The sequence below is a fragment of the Theropithecus gelada genome, chromosome 16 (assembly GCF_003255815.1).
Source record: "Theropithecus gelada isolate Dixy chromosome 16, Tgel_1.0, whole genome shotgun sequence".
In the NCBI taxonomy this organism is placed as follows: domain Eukaryota; kingdom Metazoa; phylum Chordata; class Mammalia; order Primates; family Cercopithecidae; genus Theropithecus; species Theropithecus gelada.
Window position 1 is genome coordinate 61,573,282 of NC_037684.1, and position 14,631 is coordinate 61,587,912.

The following is a 14,631-nucleotide window of genomic DNA, read 5'->3' on the forward strand; positions in this document are numbered from 1 at the left end:
TGCATTCTGGTTTTAAGGGAGATTGGGGATTTGTATTTGACTTCTATTTTGGGAAGCTGAAACTCATAAAATGGAAATTTCTTTAAATGTAAGAAGACTATTGGAAAGATGATAGACAGCCATGGATATGGCGGTTGTCAAACTACAGCAGTACTACTGAAAGTAACCTGTACACAAACTGTTTTTAATGTCTTCGAGGACACAAGGAACCTGAACCAGAATGTCAATCCATGTACTGCTTTCTTCATAGAAAAATGTCAGTAGAACTAAGCAATGTGCTTAATGTCTTAGTTTATTTTACATTGTGGCACAAACTCCTTATCTCATTCTTAGACCAGTAACAAACAGTCTGCATACCAAACTTAGAGTAATAAATCAGTATCAGCCTCCACCAAGATTTCAGGTGATGTACCAAGGGTCTCTTAGTCCTAACCTATAACTTTGTTTAAAAAAAAAAAAAAAAAAATCAACCGCCTGTGCCGTGGTTAAAACTTCGGGTTGTAAGAGGAGCCTTGGTTTAATAGCAATTGAAGTGGAAAGGGTTTAAGGACAGTATTGGATTACATTAATCTTGTGAGATAACAATAACAATGTGGGGTTGTGGCAAAAAAAAAAAGCTAGAGTAGATTTACCGTACCTTTTTTTTTTTTTTTGAGACGGAGTCTCGCTCTGTCGCCCAGGCTGGAGTGCAGTGGCCGGATCTCAGCTCACTGCAAGCTCCGCCTCCCGGGTTCACGCCATTCTCCTGCCTCAGCCTCCCGAGTAGTTGGGACTACAGGCGCCCGCCACCGCGCCCGGCTAGTTTTTTGTATTTTTTTTTAGTAGAGACGGGGTTTCACCGTGTTAGCCAGGATGGTCTCGATCTCCTGACCTTGTGATCCGCCTGTCTCGGCCTCCCAAAGCCGTACATTGTTAAGGGTATAGTCCCCTGAAGAAAGGAGATATTTCTGTTAGACTCTATGCTGGTATTGTGTTTAGATCAGACTGTCATATTTTATGTGGAACTTTGACTAAGTTTAGTTTGAAGGGTGAGCAGCTTGGATAATGAAGCATTTAGAAATCATGATTAGGAGAAATCTGGAGAAGAAAATAGGGTAGGTGTGAAATGTCAGATACTAGAAAATCTACTCTCTAATTCTGGACAGCATAACTAAAATCTTGGAGCAGATTGGGGGAATGTTACTAAAAAAAGATTTTTTTTTTTTTTTTTTTTGAGAGAGTCTTGCTCTGTTGCCCAGGCTGGGTGCAGTTGTGCAGTCTCAGCTCACTGCAGCCTCCTCCTCCCCAGTTCAAGCGATTCTCAAGCCTCAGCCTCCCGAGTAGCTGGGACTACAGGTGCCTGCCACCGTGGCCAACTAATTTTTTTTTTTTTTGGTAGAGATGGGGTTTTGCCATATTAGCCAGGCTGGTCTCGAACTCCTGACCTCAGGTGATCTGTCCCCTTCGGCCTCCCAAAGTGCTGGGATTATAGTCGTGAGCCACCGTGCCTGGCCAGTTTACCTTAGTTTATAAAGCTACTTATAAGCTTTTTAATGTTTTCTTTTGGAGTGCAGTGTTGCCATCTTGGCTCACTGCAAACTCAACCTCCCAGGCGCAAGCGACAGACACACACAACCATGCCTGGCTAATTTTTGTATTTTTAGTAGAGATGGGGTCTCACTCTGTTGCGAGGCTGGTCTCAAACTCCTGGCCTCAAGCAGCCCTCCCACCTTGGCCTCCCAAAGTGATGGGATTATAGATGTGAACCACTGGGCCCGGCTAGGAAAATCTTAAAATCTTAAGTGCAGTGTAAAAAATGATTATTTTGTAGACTGTGAGTTTCTTTGTTTTTTTTTTTTTTTTTGAGACAGAGTCTTGCTCTGTCGCCCAGGCTGGAGTGCAGTGGTGCGATCTTGGCTCACTGCAAGCTCCGTCTCCCGGGTTCATGCCATTCTCCTGCCTCAGCCTCCCCAGCAGCTGGGACTACAGGCGCCTGCCACTACTCCCGGCTAATTTTTTTTTTTATTTTTAGTAGAGATGGGATATCACTGTGTTAGCCAGGATGGTGTCAATCTCCTGACCTCGTGATCCACCCGCCTCGGCCTCCCAAAGTTCTGGGATTGCAGGCATGAGCCACCGCTCCCGGCCGACTGTGAGTTCCTTAAGAGCAAAATTTAAAAAATGATTTTTTTGTGTTAAAATATTCTGAGACCATTTTGTGTATGTGTACTTTTTTATGAGCAAATAGATTGAAGCAGAGCAATAAAATAGCATAATTATTAAAATAAGAAACATAAAGCATTTCATTGCCTTTTGATTTAAATCTCATCAGCATAATTCTTTTATTACTCTGAGTGCCATTTGGGATATTCATTACAGTCTTTTTTTCTATATAATTTTTACATAGCTCATACTGTGCTATATATAACATTGTATTTTTTTATTTAACTTTTTCTGGCTTGGTATTCCTTCACTGAATGAATACGTAAAATGGGTAGGATATACCTACCATACTTAATAGTTTTATTTTATTTTATTTATTTTTTTTGAGACAGAATCTCATTCTGTCACCCAGGCTGGAATGCAATGGTACGATCTTGGCTCACTGCAACCTCTGCCTCCCAGGTTCAAGCAATTCTCGTACCTCTGTCTCCCAAGTAGCTGAGATTACAGGCACGCACTACCATGTCTGGCTAATTTTTGTATTTTTGGTAGAGATAGGATTTCACCACATTGACCAGGTTGGTCTCGAACTCCTGTCCTCAAGAGATCCACTTGCCTTGGCCACCCAAAGTGCTAGGATTACAGGCATGAGCCACTGTGCCCAGCCAATAGTTTTATTTTAAAATCCAGTGACACACAAGATAAAACATTTGAGTTTTAGGAACTATTCAGATTCTTTGAGCCCACTGGAGTTATTTTTTGTTGTAAATTGGTTGAAATAGGTATTTTCTTGGAGTTCGAACATCTTTAAACAAAAAGGTTTTGGTCGTAGTACATTTCATGTTACTTATATCTTTATCAAATTTAGTGTAAAGATGCCAGGTGTGGTGGCTCACGCCTATAATCCCAGCACTTTGGGAGGCCAAGGCGGGTGGATCACTTGAGGTCAGGAGTTTGAGACCAGACTGGCCAACATGGTGAAACCCCACCTCTCCTAAAAGTACAAAAATTAGCTGTGAGTGGTGGTGGGCACCTGTAATCTCAGCTACTCGGGGGGCTGAGGCAGGAGAATCACTTGAACCCTGGGAGGTGGAGGTTGCTGTGAGTTGAGATCACGCCATTGCACTCTAGCCTGGGCGACAAGAGTGAAACTTCGTCTCAAAAAAAAACAAAAAAAATGATTATAAGTTTTACTTGTGAGAGGAACGTAGTAGTAGGACACAGCTTGAGTCTTAGAAATACTTTAAGTTATTACGTGTTCTCTTGTTTATATCAAAATTATTAGGTCTTTACTCCATTTATTTATTCTTTTTTTCTTTTTGTATTGCTGTTGTTAATTCAGACATTCTGAATCGAGTGACATAGTCATTTTTCCCTTTGGATGTCAAGCATTATAAGTAGCCATTGCATGGCTGGACGTGGTGGCTCACACCAGTAATCCTAGCACATTGGGAGGCCGAGGCAGGTGGATCACCTGAGGTCAAGAGTTCAAGACTAGCCTGGCTAACATGGTGAAACCCTGTCTCTACTAAAAATACAAAAAAATTAGCCTGGTATGGTGGCAGCTCCTTTAATCCCAGCTACTTGGGAGGCTGAGGCAGGAGAATAGCTTGAACCCAGGAGATGGAGGTTGCAGTGAGCCGAGATTGCGCCATTGCTCTCCAGCCTGGGCAGCAGAGCAACAACTCCATCTGAAGAAAGGAAAAGAAAAAAAAAAGAAGAAAGGAAGTAGGCAATGCATTAGATAATTTCTCCCTTTTTCTTATTGCTCAAATGAAGGCAACAAATACGGGATATATGGAACTGTTGACAAAGGCTGGCATACTGATATTCTCAGCCTTCTAAATTTCAAGTTTAATGTTGTTGAAGGCTGACAATACAGTAATTACTTTGTTTGTGATGCTATAAAGATACATGTTAATAGGGAAGGGTATGAGCTGGAAGTCTCAGCATGGAACTGAGTCAGAATCATGAGGTTGGAAGTGACTTCTGGTCTTTTCTGGCTACATATAAAGTCATTTGATCACCACTTTTTTGCTTTATTCATGAAATAAATACTACCAATTTAATAATGACAGCTAACGTTTATCAACTTTATTCTATATGCCACACTAAGTACTTTTTACATGAACTGTTAGCTAATGATTGTGACCTATTAGCTGCCATGTTATAAAAAATAGTGCAGCATTTTGTGTGATGAGAGCTGTTTTCTCCTTGATTTGTGGTTGGTTGCTAATGCATTAGGATACGCTTATTTGTAAACTTTCTCATATTTAGGGTGAATTGAATTTTCTAGATGTTGTAGTAAAGGCATTCTTGTAAAAAGCCGTTTTTTTGTCTTTCTATATTGTAGAATTGCAGTATGTTAGAAGTACTTGAGGTGGATGATCACTTCTTAAAAAAAAAAGAGAAAGACAATTACTCGATATACTCTCAAAGGGATCATGATTTCTAGAACCGAACACTGTCCTGAAGCCTGGAGAGAGCCAGGCTTTGTGGGTATAGAGTGGGTCTAAACTGTGGGCCAGAGCCATCAGGGGTTGGGAGTAATGGAAACCTACTTAGTCTTGGCTGCATCTTTAACGGCTGCATTTTTGTTTTGTTGATTCATTTGTCTCAGTTCCTAATAATAAACACATTAATGTTGAGAGGTATGGGTGTTTTGGTTATGTGTGTATTTTGGTAGAAGGTAGGGATAGGAGGGGATACGTCTTATTAGAGAAAAATAAGAACAGGGATTTTGGTTTTTCTCTTTCCCTGATTCCCCAGAGCCCTTTATCACTCTGTACTAATCAGTAGCTACTAGTAATACTAAAGTGTTACGTGGAAAAGTTGTTTAACTTACTAAACAATGTGGATTTAATAATAAAAATACCAGTAAAATTAGCACAGAGAACAGATTTCTTTCATGATTTCAAATGGTAATATGAGATAATTGCACATTTTTTCCTTCCAATGGATTTCTCATCCCTCTTTTTCTCAAAGTTTTATCAAACCTTCTGTTGACCAGAAGTTGTTGCTTTGACTTAGAGACCCTACGTGTTTGTTCCTTAAAATAATTACCATTAATGACATGGAACTCAAACCAGCAGTCATCCTGTTTCTGCAGTGATTGCACTTACACTATTAAATCTATAGCGAGGCTAGTTTCAAGGTCTCATGGGAATGAACACATAGAGATACTTCTCGACTTAACCATGGAGCTATACCCATTATAAATTGGAAATATCATTAAATGCATTTAATACACTTATGGAACATCATAGCTTAGCCTAGCTACCTTAAATGTACCTAGAACACTTATATTAGCCTACAGCTGGGCAAAATCTTCTAACAGAAAACCTGTTGTTGACAAAGGCTGGCATACTTATATTCTCAGCGTTTTAAATTTCAGAAGGTTTAATTTTTTTTTTTTTTTTTGTTTTTTGAGACGGAGTCTCGCTCTGTCACCCAGGCTGGAGTGCAGTGGCCGGATCTCAGCTCACTGCAAGCTCCGTCTCCCGGGTTTACGCCATTCTCCTGCCTCAGCCTCCGGAGTAGCTGGGACTACAGGCGCCCGCCACCTCGCCCGGCTAGTTTTTTGTATTTTTTAGTAGAGACGGGGTTTCATCGTGTTAGCCAGAATGGTCTCGATCTCCTGACCTCATGATCCACCCGCCTCGGCCTCCCAAAGTGCTGGGATTACAGGCTTGAGCCACCGCGCCTGGCCCAGAAGGTTTAATATTGTTGAAGGCTGGCATTATAGTAATTAGTTTGTTCATGATGCTATAAAGATACATGGTAGGCTGGGCACGGTGGCTCATGCCTGTAATCGCAGCACTTTGGGAGGCCGAGGCGGGCAGATCACCTGAGGTCAGGAGTTCAAGACCAGCTTGGGCAACATGGTGAAACCCTGTCTTTACTAAAAATACAAATACTGGCTGGGCACAGTGGCATGTGCCTGTGATCCCAGCTACTTGGGAGGCTGAGACAGGGGAATCACTTGAGCCTGGGAGGCGAAGGTTGCGGTGAGCCAAGATTGTGCCACTGCACTCCAGCCTGGGTGACAAGAGTGAGACTCCGTCTCAAGAAAAACCCAAAAAAGATATATGGTAATAGGGAAAGGTATAAGCTGGGAGTCTAAGCATGGAACTGAGTCAGAATCATGAGGTTCGAAGTGACTTCTGGTCTTTTCTGGCTACATACAAGGTCATTTGATTATTATTATTATTTTTTGTTATTCATTAAATAAATACCACCAATTTAATAATGACAGCTGACATTTATCAAGTTATAATAAAATGTTGTGTATATCATGTAATTTATTGAATCCTGTAGTGAAAGTTGAAAGTGAAAAAGAGTGGTTATATGAGTACCATAATAAAATGGAAAAATTGTAAGTGAAACCATCAGTTTGAACCATCTGTAATGGTTTTAGTTCATTGTCAAAGAAATACACATCTGCATAGAAGAGAACTTTGAGAAGCATATGGAAGGCTGGGTGCGGTGGCTCATGCCTGTAATCCCAGTACTTTGGGAGGCCGAGGTGGGCGGATCATTTGAGGTCAGGAGTTCGAGACCAGCCTGACCAACATGTGAAACGCCATCTCTACTAAAAATACAGAAATTAGCTAAGCATGGTGGTGCATGCCTGTAGTCCCAGCTACTTGGGAGACTGAGGCAGAAGAATCACTTGAATATGGGAGGCAGAATTTGCAGTGAGCCGAGATCGCACCACTGCACTGTAGCCTGGGCAACAGAGCGAGACTCTGTCTCAAAAAATAAAAAAGCATATGGAAGAAATTAATGGGCCATAATTCTGTTACTCATACATAAAGCATTGGTACATTTTTTCCCATGTTTTTTTCCTATACATTTTAAAAATCAGCTCTCAATTAAATTGAGTGAGTGATTGGGAGAGGGGATAGCCTTCAAAGATAATCTCAGATCTTGATTAAAATTGTAGGCAAATCATCATTATCTGGAGTGACTTATAGCAGGAAACTTGGATCTCTGCTGGCCTAAGTAGTTAGTGGTTGATTAGGACTAACTGATACCCCCTAAAGGGATTATGGTCATAGCTTTAAGGCTGGGATGCTGTTGGGGCAAAAGAGGAGATCAGGGGTTTGGACAGCTGGACCTCCTATCTTATGCTTCAATCAAAAGAACCCTTCGGTTTGGTCAGGGAAGGCAATCATTTAACCAACTGAGTCCAAATTATAGTGTCCATAAAGTAAAAAAAAAGTCTGCTAATCCCCGCACACCATGATCAATATGGAAAACATGGAAGAAAACCAGATCATCTCTCAGTAATTGAGAGTTCATATAGAATGTACAGTTCTGTATCCTCTCTCTGTGAATGGGTTTTTGATTATGGTCTCAGTATAATGGTAATGGATCATTTTGGAGTTGGAAGAATAGTTCAGTCTGGTATGGCGGCACTAATTAGGGAACCTATTAGATTCTGCTTGTGACATTTGAGAGAAATGGGAAATAGCAAGATTGGCAGTGGGTTCATGTGTGGGATAATTAGCTCAAATAATCCAGTATTTAACAGTTCTAAAATTGAATTGCTATTCAGTTGCACAAAGGCACTTTAGAAGCTCTTTTTTTGTGGGGAAGTTGGTCTTATGTGATTCTCTGTATATTTGTGGTTTCACTTTACATGACTCATTTACAGTTGTGTATTAAGTCTAATAGAAGGGTCTTTTTTTTTTTTTTTGAGACAAGAGTCTCACTCTGTCACCCAGGCTGGAGTGCAGTGGCGTGATCTCGGCTCACTGCAACCTCCGCCTCCTGGGTTCAAGCGATTCTCCCGGCCCAGCCTCCTGAGTAGCTGGGATTACAGGCGCCTGTCACCATACCTGGCTAATTTTTGTATTTTTAGTAGAGATGGGATTTCTCCATGTTGGCCAGGCTGGTCTCGAATGCCTGAGCTCAGGTGATCCACCTGCGTTGGCTTCCCAAAGTGCTGGGATTACATGCGTGAGACACTATGCCTGGCCTGTCTTACTTTTTTTTAACATTAGAATATCCTAGCATATGGTGGATTTTTGGAAGAGACTTGACTACTTGTTTCATGTATAGCAGTGTGCAGCTGGAATATTAATTTATTGTTTTATAAATTTATAAATAAAAGTTATTACTTGTTAACTAGTATTTTTTTCCCCCAGTTTCTCTTCAGCAACGGGTAGCAGAATTGGAAAAAATTAATGCAGAATTTTTACGTGCACAACAGCAGCTTGAACAAGAATTTAATCAAAAGAGAGCAAAATTTAAGGAGTTATATTTGGCTAAAGAGGGTAAGTTCATAAGTCTCCCACCACCTTCAATGCGAAAATGGCCTCAAAGTGTTGAGTTTCTTGGTAGTAGTGTTAATTTTATCATTGAATAAGCCTTGATTTTATTGGTACTTGCATAATAAAAGAATACTGCTTAAAGGCCAGATTAAGAATGAGATTGAAAAAACAAGTTGAAAAATGCCTTCTTCAGATTTTGCCTTGTTTTTTGATCTTACTGTTGATATTTAGGTTGCATAGCCTTGAGATAAGAGACGGTCATTGCTCTTACACTTGAGATACAGTTGTGGGCAAACTAGGATTGTTGGCATTCTAATAACATCTTTAGCTATGTTTAATTCCGTGAAACATCAGTTTTACCCAACAAATATTCAATTGTCAATAAATATTTATTTAATATCTACTATGAGGCAGACATTATACTTACGTGTTGGGTATACAGAAGGAGCAGAATTCATGTGGTTCTTTAACTTGGTTGAACTCAATGAGCCAAACAGATGTTAAGTAATTGTGTGATGAGTTGTTAAAAAAGAAATTGCAGGCCGGGCGCGGTGGCTCATGCCTATAATCCCAGCACTTTGGGAGGCCGAGGCGGGCGGATCACCTGAGGTCGGGAGTTCGAGACTAGCCTGACCAACATGGAGAAACCCCGTCTCTACTAAAAATACAAAATTAGCCGGGCGTGGTGGCGTGTGCCTGTAATCCCAGCTACTCGGAAGGCTGAGGCAGAAGAATCACTTGAACCCAGAAGGCAGAAGTTGAGGTGAGCCGAGATCGCGCCGTTGCACTCCAGCGTGGGCAACAAGAGTGAAACTCCATCTCAAAAAAAAAAAAAAAAAGGAAAAGGAAAACTATCAGGAAAATACATGAGAGAACATGGTGGGGGACCTAATTTGAAGGATCAGGGAAGGGGCTTACATTCTGAGTACTGACCTAGAATAATGTGGATATGGTTTCCACGGCTCTCTAGACCAGTGGTTCTCAAAGTGTGGTTGTGGAACAGCATCATTATCATTATCATCACCTGGGAAGGTTGTTAGAAATGCAAATGTTTGGGGCCGGGCGCGGTGGCTCAAGCCTGTAATCCCAGCACTTTGGGAGGCTGAGACGGGCGGATCACGAGGTCAGGAGATCGAGACCATCCTGGCTAACCCCGTGAAACCCCGTCTCTACTAAAAAAAATACAAAAAACTAGCCGGGCGAGGTGGCGGGCGCCTGCAGTCCCAGCTACTCGGGAGGCTGAGGCAGGAGAATGGCGTAAACCCGGGAGGCGGAGCTTGCAGTGAGCTGAGATCCGGCCACTGCACTCCAGCCTGGGTGACAGAGCGAGACTCCGTCTCAAAAAAAAAAAAAAAAAGAAATGCAAATGTTTGGGTCCCACCCAGATTTACTGAGTTAGAAACTGTGGAATTTGGGTCCAGATGCACACTAAATTTTGAAAACTGCTTTATTCTATAATAGAATAGTGGCTCTCAAATTCTAACATGGATAAAAATCACCTGGAGAGCTTGTTAAACCACAGTATGTTTGGGTGGAGCCCAGAAATTTGCATTTCTAATAAGCTCATAGATGATTCCAGTTACTGCTAGTTCAAGTACTACAGTCTGAGAAATCCTGTTCTAGACTAGTGATCATGCAGCTTTTTTAACTTGTGAACTCTGTAAAATATATACTTACATACAACCTTTATACATTTTAAAGTTGATGTTTAAAATTTTTTGCTTGAAAAGATGTGAAGGATATAAGTTTTATATTGTTGATATTTACAATTTAAATGAAAACTTCGTGCTTTTTTTTTTTTTTTGAGATGGAGTCTCGCCCTGTTGCCCCAGGCTGGAGTGCAGTGGCGCGATCTCAACTCACTGCAACCTCTGCCTCCCGGATACAAGCGATTTTCCTGCCCCAGCCTCCCGAGGAGCTGGGATTATAGGCATGTACCACCACGCCCCGCTAATTTTTGTATTTTTAGTAGAGACAGGGTTTCACCATGTTGGTCAGGCCGGTCTCGAACTCCTGACCTTGTGATCCGCTCTCCTCGACCTCCCAAAGTGCTGGGATTACAGGCGTGGGCCACCGCGCCTGGCCAACTTCGTGCTTTTAGACATATCCAGTGGAATGAAAATATCAGTGGTTTAATGTCCATTGTCATCTGTTTAACAAGAAAACACACGAATAGCTTTTTAGCAGAGATTTTACAGTGGTTTTCCTCCTTGAGTTTTCTTCTTTACATCTGTTTTAGAATTTTGGTCTTAAAAATGGTTTTGGAATTTGAATGTGCATTTGTTTCTTTTTCTTTCTTTTTTTTTTTTTTTTGAGACCGAGTTTCACTCTGTTGCCCAGGCTGAAGTGCAGTGGTGTGATCTTGGCTCACTGCAACCTCCGCCTCCTGGATTCAAGCGACTCTCGTGCCTCAGCCTCCCTAGTAGCTGGGATTACGGGCCCATGCCTCAATGTGCTGTCTCAAAAGAAATAAGTTCTGTCTGGTTATTCAGTATCTTTATATGAATGTATCTTCTCCCTTTTAAAATTTGTTTATGCTTTTGAATTAATCAAGCACCACTGTCCTTCTGCAATGGTATATTCTTGTCAAGATGACCTGTAAAACATTTGATGTATATATAAAAGGTTGTGGTAGTATTTTCTCTGATGATCAGTTGAAACCCAGCAGTATTGATGCTGGCTAATGATACCCATTTTCTCCTTTACTTCTTATACCAAAACCTCTGTAGCTTGTTCATCCTGTCTACAGCTAATTGAAGTCAATCTTGCCTAAACCTTGTTTGTTTTGCTTTCTTTTTGTGTGTCCCCAGTAAAGCTGTTAGGATTCCTTCGTTTTCTTATTTTCTTTGAAATTATAAAATTGAATTTTCCCAAAAATTCTGAAGAAATGAAAATGACCAAGAGCCTCCCATTTCTGAAATGCCTTATCAACTGCAGTTTTAGATCTGTGAATTAAAGAGCTTGTAACATGGGTTGGTTCAAAAACCATGCTTAGTTTGTTAAAATTTCATTGATGACATCTAAATACAGTAAATAGTCTTTTTGTGTACTGTTGTATCTTTACTGTCCAAAGCGGTCAATAAACTTAGCTGGCCATAGCAAACAGTTGGGGTAGCTTTTTACAAAATTTCAAAAAAATACTCTGATCCTTTTTGAGAGTTTTTGAGAGACATTCGTAAAGAAAATGCATAGTATATAAAAGGTCATATGCTGATAACTTAGTTTTTGTCTTGGCTGTTAGCCTATATCATAATAAAAATCAAATGTGAAGATTTCCCCCTGAGACAGCAGCTTTCATTGTATCTACTGTGAAGTCTAAATCTAGTCTTTAATGATTGCCACAGGTGTTTACAGTATAAACCAGGATTTTGATGTGGACAGCAGTCTTTGTTTTATCTTTCAGGAAAACCAGGTCAAGGTAACTCTGAAAGTCCAAACATTGGTTTTTTCCCAGTAGGTCCAGCTTTTGCTTTAGTGTTGTGATAGCTGTGTTTGCACTTGTTTGGAGAATAGCTGAAATATAAGTGCAGATGGTAATGAGAAATGCACCTTTTTACTTCTCTTACTGTCTGTTCTTTTCTTAGTGCTTATTCTTTTTTTTTTTTTTTTTTTTTTTGAGATGGAGTCTTGCTCTGTCACCCAGCCTGGAGTGCAGTGGCACGATCTCGGCTCACTGCAGCCTCTGCCTCCTAGGTTCAAGTGATTCTCCTGCCTTAGCCTCCTGAGTAGCAGGGACTTACAGGCACATGCCGCCACACCCGGCTAATTTTTGTATTTTTTAGTAGAGATGGGGTTTCACCATGTTTCCCAGGCTGGTCTTAGTACCCGTTCTTTTCCAAGCCGACTTTAGCTGGGAATGTTATAAATATTTCTGAAAGTTTTATTGCTTTTCTGTTGAAGTATTTTCTGATTTAGCTTTTCTTTAACTACAGAGCTTGGCACTACAGCAGTGTTTGTTTTGTGCTCTGGAAATTTGTAGTGTTGCCAATGAGTAAGAGACGGTTACATGAAACAGAACAAAAGGCCATATAGTTCTCAATCTGACGAAAAATAGTAGGAATGGAGCTTATAGCTAATCACCAGAAGACATTGAAGTTTTCTACTGGGGTTCAGAAAGTCTTTTTTTTTTTTTTTTTTTTTTGAGACGGAGTCTCGCTCTGTCGCCCGGGCTGGAGTGCAGTGGCCGGATCTCAGCTCACTGCAAGCTCCGCCTCCCGGGTTCCCGCCATTCTCCTGCCTCAGCCTCCCGAGTAGCTGGGACTACAGGCGCCCGCCACCTCGCCCGGCTAATTTTTTATTTTTTTATTTTTTAGTAGAGACGGGGTTTCACCGTGTTAGCCAGGATGGTCTCGATCTCCTGACCTCGTGATCCGCCCGTCTCGGCCTCCCAAAGTGCTGGGATTACAGGCTTGAGCCACCGCGCCCGGCCGAAAGTCTTTATACATGGTTGTAATTTATATATAAAGCTGTTATGCTAACTAATCAGAATTTCAATAGTGAAAAGCTAGATATAGGAAGCTATCTGTGGTTCCAGTGTCATAAACTTGCACTTAGATATGGAAATGAAAACAGTATATAAAATTAACAATTAAGACCCATTAGTAATACTGTAAACAAATGATTAGAAATTAAAATAGTGTTTGCCAATAGAGTTAATCAGTAGAGACGATACAGAGATTTTAGTAAATTAGAAAGCAGTACTGAGGAGTTCTCCCTCCTAGTGAGACAAAGAAGGAAATATGAAAGAACATAAAGACATAGAGGATGAATTGAGAGCCTTCAACACACATCTGAAAAGAGTTCCAGGGGAAGAGAATGGAAGGGATAGTAAAGAATATTGGAACAGATAACTTAGATTTTTACTAATAAAAAATGTGAGTCCTTAACGTCAATACTGACTACTAAACAGGATAAATAATAGTAAATTCAAGCCGGGTGTGGTGGCTCATGTCTGTAATCCCAGCACTTTGGGAGGCTGAGGCGGGTGGATTACTTGAGGTCAGGAGTTCGAGACCAGCCTGGCCAACATGATGAAACCCCATCTCTACTAAAAATACAAAAAAACTAGCCAAACATGGTGATGCACATCTCTAATCCCTGCTACTTGGGAGGCTGAGGCAGGAGAATTGCTTGAACCCAGGAGGCGGAGGTTACAGTGAGCGTAAATTGTACCACTGCACTCCAGCCTGGGCAACAGAGTGAGACTTCATCACAAAAAACAAAACAAAACAAAAAATAGTAAATTCATACCATGGTACATCTTTTATATGATAGAACATCAAGAATCAAAAGAAAATGTGAAAAGCTACCAGAGAAAAGAAACAATTACAAGAGATACTTTGCAAGCACCATAGATGCCAGAAGACAATGAAATAAGATCTCCAAAGTGCATAGAAAAAATAATTGTCAACCTAAAATTTTATATGCTGCTAAATTATTTAAGAGTGAGGGCAAAATAGATATTTTAGGCATATAAAAACTAAGCACTTAGCCATCTATGTAATCACTAAAAGTACTGCTAGTAGGTCAGCTGTGGTGGCTCACGCCTGTAATCCTAGCACTTTGGGAGGCGGAGGCGGGCGGATTGCTTGAGTTCATGAGTTTGAGAACAGCCTGGGCAACACGGTGAAGCCGTGTGTCTACTAAAATACAAAAAATTAGCTGGGCGTGGCGGTGTGTGCCTATAGTCCCAGCTACTTGGGAGGCTGAGGCAGGAGGATTGCTTGAACCCGGGAGGCGGAAGTTGCCGTGAGCCGAGATCGTGCCACTGCACTCCACCCTGGGTGACAGAGCGAGACTCCGTCTCAAAAAAAAAAAAAAAACCAACAACAAAAAAAGAACTGCTAGTAGAGATAGACATTCGCAAAAAGAAAACATAGAGGAAATATATAGGATGTAAGAAATAGGATAGGGCGGGTGCTGTGGCTCATACCTATAATCCCAGCACTTTGGGAGTCCAAGGCGGGTGGATTGCCCGAGGTCAGGAGTTTGAGACCAGCTTGGCCATTGTGGTGAAACCCCATCTACTAAAATGCAAAAATTAGCTGGATGTGGTGGCAGGCACCTGTAATCCCAGCTACTTGGGAGGCTGACATAGGAGAATTGCCTGAATCCAAGAGATAGATGTTGCAGTGAGCTGAGATCACGCCACTGCACTCCAGCCTTGGTGACAGAGCAAGACTCTGTCTCAAAGGGGGAAAAAAAAAAAAAA

At 41.2% G+C, this 14,631-nt stretch overlaps 1 protein-coding gene across 3 annotated transcripts in view; it reads left to right on the forward strand.

The window, feature by feature from the left end:
- The window catches only part of RABEP1 (rabaptin, RAB GTPase binding effector protein 1), a 115,568-nt gene that overhangs the window by 30,648 nt on the left and 70,289 nt on the right, over positions 1-14,631 (forward strand). For 2 of the 3 annotated variants that reach the window (XM_025361890.1, XM_025361892.1), the window contains exon 2: positions 8,295-8,423. The exons of the other annotated variant lie outside the window; for it this stretch is intronic. In XM_025361890.1, the coding sequence (XP_025217675.1) occupies positions 8,295-8,423 (129 nt within the window). The remainder of the gene's footprint in view (positions 1-8,294; positions 8,424-14,631) is intronic. 3 annotated transcript variants of the gene reach the window in all.